The sequence below is a fragment of the Populus euphratica genome, unplaced genomic scaffold (assembly GCF_000495115.2).
Source record: "Populus euphratica unplaced genomic scaffold, PopEup_1.0 scaffold14.1, whole genome shotgun sequence".
NCBI lineage: Eukaryota > Viridiplantae > Streptophyta > Magnoliopsida > Malpighiales > Salicaceae > Populus > Populus euphratica.
The window spans coordinates 605,110-612,534 of record NW_011499876.1 but is presented as its reverse complement, the minus strand read 5'-3'; the positions used below and the strand labels follow the sequence as shown (position 1 = coordinate 612,534).

At 36.2% G+C, this 7,425-nt stretch overlaps 1 protein-coding gene across 2 annotated transcripts in view; it reads left to right on the top strand.

Moving 5' to 3' along the window:
* The first annotated feature begins 284 nt into the window (after nt 1-284).
* LOC105128384 (Transducin/WD40 repeat-like superfamily protein) overlaps nt 285-7,425 on the top strand; it is an 8,763-nt gene continuing 1,622 nt past the window's right edge. The window contains exons 1-16 of one of the 2 annotated variants that reach the window (XM_011030016.1): nt 285-539; nt 801-884; nt 1,269-1,373; nt 1,488-1,642; nt 4,160-4,277; nt 4,404-4,505; nt 4,703-4,859; nt 4,939-5,047; nt 5,127-5,229; nt 5,329-5,479; nt 5,574-5,706; nt 5,789-5,895; nt 5,979-6,049; nt 6,173-6,233; nt 6,975-7,202; nt 7,296-7,380. In XM_011030016.1, coding sequence (XP_011028318.1) covers nt 396-539; nt 801-884; nt 1,269-1,373; nt 1,488-1,642; nt 4,160-4,277; nt 4,404-4,505; nt 4,703-4,859; nt 4,939-5,047; nt 5,127-5,229; nt 5,329-5,479; nt 5,574-5,706; nt 5,789-5,895; nt 5,979-6,049; nt 6,173-6,233; nt 6,975-7,202; nt 7,296-7,380 — 1,913 coding nt within the window. In that variant the 5' untranslated portion in view covers nt 285-395. Of the gene's footprint in view, nt 540-800; nt 892-1,268; nt 1,374-1,487; nt 1,643-4,159; nt 4,278-4,403; nt 4,506-4,702; nt 4,860-4,938; nt 5,048-5,126; nt 5,230-5,328; nt 5,480-5,573; nt 5,707-5,788; nt 5,896-5,978; nt 6,050-6,172; nt 6,234-6,974; nt 7,203-7,295; nt 7,381-7,425 lie in introns of both variants that reach the window. The other variant, XM_011030017.1, reaches the window with a different exon arrangement.

Here is a 7,425-nt window from a genome sequence, read left to right as displayed (position 1 = left end):
AAAGTAATAGAAAAAAAGGAATATGTTTTCTATATTTCTTTTTTTGAGAGCATAAAAATTAATTCTAAAGCTATATCAGAAACAAATTTATTTTATAACAAATCTTTATTTTTTAAATTAAATACTTTGTTTTGTCTTTTGTATATGAATGCTTTTTAAATATGAAGTGTCGTTCTTATGGGCTTTCCTTGCTTGTGGGTTTGAAACTTCAGAATTGGGCTAACAATGTACTAGTTAGCAGTTCAGCCCAGTAGTTTTTGCCTCCCTCTAAAACCCTGAAACCCTACCTTGCGAATCCATTTTCTTGTTGCAGGCAGCCTTCTCTCCCCTGCAAGGATCTACCTTCAGTTTATAGAGAGAAGGGAAGAGTTTTAGAGAGATAGACAGGAGAGACAATGGGGGCGAGCAAGAAAGAATCAGTTGAAGTTGATAAAAAGAAGAAGAACAGCAAAAAGAACCAACCCCCCAAGAAAGAGAAGCACGACACAGAAGAATCCGTACTTGCTCAAAAACTAGAAGACACAGCAACTGATTACAAGGTATGCACCGTTTCATCTTCTGGGTTTTGCTGGGAAGCATGAAATATTTCCACCGTCTGCAGAAACAACCTCAGTTGTGCTCATAGAAGCTTGTGTATTTTTGTGCTTTAACAGCTGGTACTTATAAGCTGCTGTGGTTATTTTGTGAGAAATACTTGATTGGTTATTGCTGTTTTGGTTGTTTGCGGTTTTAGTGCTGTGCTTGTTCGACTATTTGTTCTGTAACACGTTAATGAGTTTTGAGTAACTTTTTTATGGCAGGAACTTTCTGCGGATGATGATTCTGAGGATTATAAATCAGTAGGAGAGTCAGAAGCTGGCGATGGTGAATCTTCTGGAGATGAGGTACATGGTAATTGCCTGCATTTGCTTTCCATCTGCATGTGCAATATTTACCAACATAAAAAAATGTAATAAATCTTGATATTATCTAGCATGTCCTCTTTCAGGGCAAAGAAAATAAAGAGAAGGCTAATTTTATTTAAAAGTTAGTCTAGCCACAATGCTTGGTTTAGAAGTGGTTGTAGTTTGAATGGGCTCTAGCCAAAATTAGGGCTCAAGGTTTTTTATAGTGAAATCCTTTTTATAGATTCCTGGCTATTAAAATTAAACAGAGGGAAATATTTTTCCTCTGTTCTTTGACATTATGAAGTTTCATGTTTCACCTCGAAACGTTTCCATGGTATTGTGGTCATTTGTACGTTAATATCTTAATAATAACTATTGCAGGGCATTCACAACACTGGCAGTAGTGAGGGCTTGGCCATTGATGGTCACAGTGAAGACTCTGAACCTGATCAAGGAGCTGAAGAAAGTGATTCTTCTGAGGACGAGGTTCATTTTTTCACCTTCCTTTGATGCTGGAAAAATAAATTATAATTTATTTCGGTATTTTCTTAATTCCTTAATGAGCGGAACTTATTTTGCTTGGTTATTTTCATTCAAAAGGTGGCTCCTAGAAATACAGTTGGTGATGTTCCCTTGGAGTGGTATAGGGACGAAAAACATATTGGGTATGACATTGCTGGAAAGAAGATAAAAAAGAAAGAAAGACAAGATAAACTCGATTCATTTCTGGCAAATATTGATGACTCAAAAAATTGGTGAGTTTTTCATTTGTGTCCATGTCTTTCTCATCCCAATACTTATCAATGAATGCAAAGTACTTTTTTACTTTATTTTTCTTTTGTTATCTAGGCTTTTCTCCCCATCTGCTCTTAGTTACTTGCTGCATTGTTTTTCCCCAATCTTTGGAGTTATCTTATTCTATTCTTCCTATGTTTTGTGGTTCTTTGTGCAAGGACTGGTCAGCTGTTGTTCCAACATAAATATCATAGTTTTCCTTTCTCCTTTTTGTGATTGTGACTAGGAATAATTATTGCCATATATCATTGAATAAAAGGCATCCTTCCAGAAAAGAAAAAAGTAGAAATTAGTACCAAAGGATCCCCCCAATTTTTCATTTATCTAGTAAGAAACCCCTGTATTTAACCAGCTTTAGAGCATCAGAAGTTGGGGAAACTATTTTATCAGATACGATAAAAAACAATTCATTTCCTTGAAAGATTCTCAAGCTAAACCATTCTTGTCCACAGAAATATTGGGTAGATATCACAATGTTATGAATTAGATAGGGCCCAACTGTGTCTCTGATTTCTCTGGTTTGACACTTCCTCACACTATACTGTTTATAACAAATGGTTGCTTAGTTCTAGGAAAACAGGGAAAAGGAGCTGTCTTAGTTGGATTTTTAGAGGGTTTAAAATTTTGTTAATTGAAATTTCAATATATTGTTGGATGTGAGAGAATTTAAATATGGGTGGAGGCATTGAGTTAGAGGTTGCTCATCCTCCACCATGTTTTATTGTTACGAGGAGCTTAAAGCATCATTAAAGGGCTTGTGACCTTGTGAAAATTATCCTTCATCTTCTTTCTTATGCGAAGTTGTTGTCATTGTTCTCGGTAGAATTGACGGAGGAGTGACGTTGAGCCTTGTGAGAGGGATGCATTTAGGTGTAGAAAATTTCATTTTGTTTGATTTTGAGATGTCTCATAATAGGAATGACCTCGTACTCTGCTTCTCATTGAAAGATATTACGTTCAATAGCATTTTGGGATCATGTTGTCAAGAGAGCTTTACCCAGTCTCGAAAAGTGATAGAACATATTTTCTATCGGGGTTTGCATTATCATCATTCAAGCATGCTAGTTTCCTATTTAGAGTGTGCTTGGTAATGCTATGCAAGTGCTTTTGTGAAAGTGTGTTGGGTCTTCAAAATATCAATTTAATATTTCTTTGGGTGCTTTTTAATGGTTTTGACATCTCCATATCAAAATCATCTAGAAGCACCTAAAAAAAGCACCAATCTGATGCCTTTTCCAGCCAAACGTAGCTTAAATACATTACCAAACACAGCTTTGGCCTCTACCTTTGTTTCCTATTTATGTAGCGGATGCTGAATAAAAGAAATGACTGATGAGGGATTTACCTCAGTGGTAGCAAGGGAAGGAAAGGAACGGTGACTATTTGGGTTGTTCATTGTTGGCACCCTAAATTAGAGAGGTTTAGGACATGGAAATCTCATGTTCTAAGGAAATTTGTTTAATGTAAAAGATTGCAACTGAACAAGAGAAAAAAGAAGAAAGAGAAACAGCACAAAAGCATGTAGTCAAGGAAGACAAGAGGGGCACTATCTTTCTCATCTAATGCTCATTCTATGCTTAACGAGGATGATGTTTTAATCTTTTGGAAATATTTTATTAGTAATTTTTCATAGTTTTGTTGATGGTAGAGTCATTGTTTGAATCATACACATATCGTTAAAATGTTCATGTTTTGTAAGGACAATAGAAAAGAATGCAGTATCATGTCTTAGTGTTCAATGGTTGGTAATCATTATGCAGATTACTAGATAGAAAATTTAAAACATTTAAATAGCCTGGACCTAATTTAGCCCTACAACCTTTGTGCAATAGCACAACAGTCTACCATTTCTTATTTGGGTAGATAAGCTATTATTCTAGATCTTTTTTAGTGCTATAGAAACGTGTGTGCCAGGCATATGTGCCTGTGCTTTGCTTTTTGTTCATAGGCTCTAAGAGCGGTAGTGGATCACAACTTTATTGTCCTGAGCTTTTTCAACAACATTGGGTGTGAAAAATTAAGGTTGTTTAGAATTATGCTATTTCTAGTGATTTTAGCGTTTTGATTGAGAGGGAAAAATGGTCAATAATTATTTTTTGTCAGAGCAGTTATTGTGGAGGTCGGATATGGAGTGATGTTCAACTCTTGGAACTTTTGTGGATTGATTTGGCACTCCTTGTATGAATTGAATTGGCCGATTTCAACCTGAACAAAAAAAAAAAACTTGGAACTTTATAATGACTATCTTGATTGTTTTCAGCATGATTGGACCACACTCATCCATTAATATTTTGCACTTCCTATTCAGGAGGATGAGTCATTTTCTTCTCCTTTTCTATCTTAATAAAATTTATCTTTGAAGTGCACATGCACATAGCAATCTCATCCAAACCCTTGAGAAAATTGTGAAGTATCAACTTTAATCAAGTTTAATCTAAGCTAATGTGTTTGCTAATGGTGAATATTTTTGTATTCAGGCGCAAGATTTATGATGATTACAATGATGAGGAAGTGGAGCTTACAAAAGAAGAAACCAAACTTGTTCGTAGAATGCTCAAAGGAAAAGCTCCACATGCTGACTTTGATCCCTATGTGGTCTGTAGTTCTCATTCATTTCCATGTTCAAATATTTTATACAATTATAATTTTGGATTATCATTTTCCACACATATAATGCTTAACATTATATGCTCAAAATTGATATCTTATGTGTTCATTCAGCCTTATGTTGATTGGTTTAAATGGGAAGATGCAAAGCATCCATTGTCAAATGCACCAGAGCCAAAGAGCCGATTCATCCCCTCAAAATGGGAAGCTAAAAAGGCAAGTCATTTCATATTTTATTGATCCAAGATCGTTGAGGAGATAAATAATTTATGCTCAACTTAGGGGTTTATTTGAATGGCCATTATTGTTTTAATGACTTACCATTCTGAATTTTATCTGGAGAGGTTCATTTGTGAAATCATGACATGGTTCTATGCTTCATGTTCTGCGCCTTTTGTTTTATGAATCTACAGGTTCTTGGACTTGTCAGGGCAATTCGCAAAGGATATATAAAGTTTGACAAGCCAAAAGAAGAACCACGTTTCTACATGTTGTGGGGGGACGATGCTAGCTCATCAGAAAAGACTGGGCACTTGTCTTACATTCCTGCACCAAAACCAAATTTGCCAGGCATGATATTATATATCTCTTTTTTTTTATTCACATTGCTTGAATGAATGGGACTTATTAAACTTGATTCTTCTTTTAGGTCATGAGGAGTCATACAATCCTTCTCTAGAGTACATCCCAACACAAGAGGAGATCAATTCTTATCAGTTGATGGATGAGGAAGACCGTCCTAAATTTATCCCTAAAAGGTAACTCAACTCTTGACTCATTTACATATCTTGTTTATCTTTGAACACCTAGCATCTTAACAATATTTCATCCACTCAGGTTTACATCTTTGAGGAGCATCCCAGCTTATGAGAATGCTGTTAAAGACTCTTTTGAGCGTTGCTTGGATTTATACTTGTGTCCTAGAATTCGCAAGAAACGTGTAAGTTACCAGTCCAAATTGGAGATTAAAGTTAGTCTGCAAGTTATCCAAAGTTCTACATCATAAAGCTAATTAGAATCTGGACTCTTGATATTGCAGATTAATATCGATCCTGAATCTTTAAAGCCTAAGCTGCCAAGCCGAAAAGATCTTAGACCTTACCCAGCGACGTGCTATCTTGAGTATAGAGGACACACGGATGCAGTTATGTCCATTTCCACTGAAGCTTCAGGACAGTGGATTGCTTCAGGTTTGGATGTTCTTCTTCAGCATTTATTGTATTATCCATCAAACATCAAATTTATCCTTGGATGTGGATCTTATGTTTTCATGCTCTCTGAAAGGTTCTAGTGATGGAACTGTGCGCTTGTGGGAGGTTGAGACTTGTAGATGTATTAAAGTCTGGGAGTTTGGTGAAATTGTCCAATATGTAGCATGGAATCCTTTGCCGGAACTTCCTATCTTGGCTGTCACTGTGTAAGGCTTATTGTATTTATCAGTGGGTTTAATTTTGTTGAGCCTTTTATCACACATAATTAAAGCAAACATACTTTGGCAGGGGACAAGATGTATTTCTTTTGAACAGTGGGTTGGGAAATGAAGAAATACAGAGAAAAGTTAAGGAACTTCTGCAAGTTGAGACACCTACAGCTCCAGTAGATTCTGGTTTGTAAAAAATGGTTCATGCATTGTTATTTTATGGCCAACGGGAATTTTCTTAATTTTTTCCATTTATTGGTTATTTATAGGCAACAAGGTGTCTGGCTGGAGCTGGCTTCAAGATGATGAGCATGAAGGAATCAGGTTAAGGCATTTCAAGGTAATTTTCTTTGCTCATTTTGAACATTGGTGAAACAGACTATTTTACTAGTTTTAATCGGCGAAGATAATTTATTTGAAAACTTTTTTCTTATTCATCCCTCACTTTCTTTTGCTCTTGCAGGCTGTATATTCCGTTGAATGGCATCGTAAAGGAGACTATTTCTCAACTGTGATGCCAGCTGATATCCTTTTCTTTCACTGTCATTTGATTGTAGTTTTGTTTCTAGTTCTATAGAGTATTGTTCCATGCATGAAGTCTACCGGCCTCACTTAACTTTTCTGTGCTCATTTTGGTGACTTAGCTTTCCTTTTATTTATCCTTTTCTGGCTCTTATTCTTTATGAGAAGACAATTTCATGATTGCAGAGGAATGCTTTTTCCTTCATATGCAGTGAGTGATGTGTTGCATTCAGTGCCAGTGGTTGGTAGATGAGCTGCATGTTAATGTGGATGATGTTTCTAAGCTAAAAAAGCATGCATTTCTCATCTTTTGTAGATTCATTGGGTAGTTTTTATTTTCACTTTTTGACAATCCTTTGATCTTATTATGTCCATGAGCTTAGAATTGCCACCACTTTGTGTTCTAGTTTTACTTGTCCATGGGGATTTTTTGCATCTTTTTGCCAAAGCAAGGCCATGCTCTGAAGCTCACACGTCTTGTATACTGTATTCTGGTTTTGTTTTCATTTGATTCCAAGGACTGTTAATCTTGTGAAATTAAGACGTGTAATGAGGGAGACTCTATATTGAAAAGTGTGATATTCATTTATCAGAAATAGGTAGGCATGCATGCTCAAGTCACTTTGAGATATCCATGAAATCAGACATGCAAACAAAAGCACATGTCAGAGCAATTTTACTTGAAGCCAAAAGAAACAAGAATGCCAATTGCCTATGATTTGTAGCCTTGACCAATTAATTACGTGATTCAAAAGCAATTCTTATCCACCAGCTCTCTAAGAAATTTACTCAAAGACATCCATTTAAGCTGCATGGACTTCCGGTGTCAGCAGTTTTTCATCCTACTCGCTCCATCTTCTTTGTTTCAACAAAGAAGAATGTCCGTGTTTATGATCTGTTGAAGCAAAAGTTGATTAAGAAGCTGGAGACTGGATTACGTGAAGTCTCCTCTATTTCAATTCATCCTGCTGGTCTGTTCCTCATTTTTGTTGATAGATTTTCCAAGTCATCACATGTATCTCTTTTCCTACAACATTCTTATTCTGGGTTTGACTTCCATGCAGGTGATAATGTAATTGTGGGAAGCAGAGACGGAAAATTATGTTGGTTTGACATGGACCTTTCATCTAAACCTTACAAAGTTCTCAAGTATGCTGTGACATCTCCCCCCCCCCCCCCCCCTCGTTTGCCTGT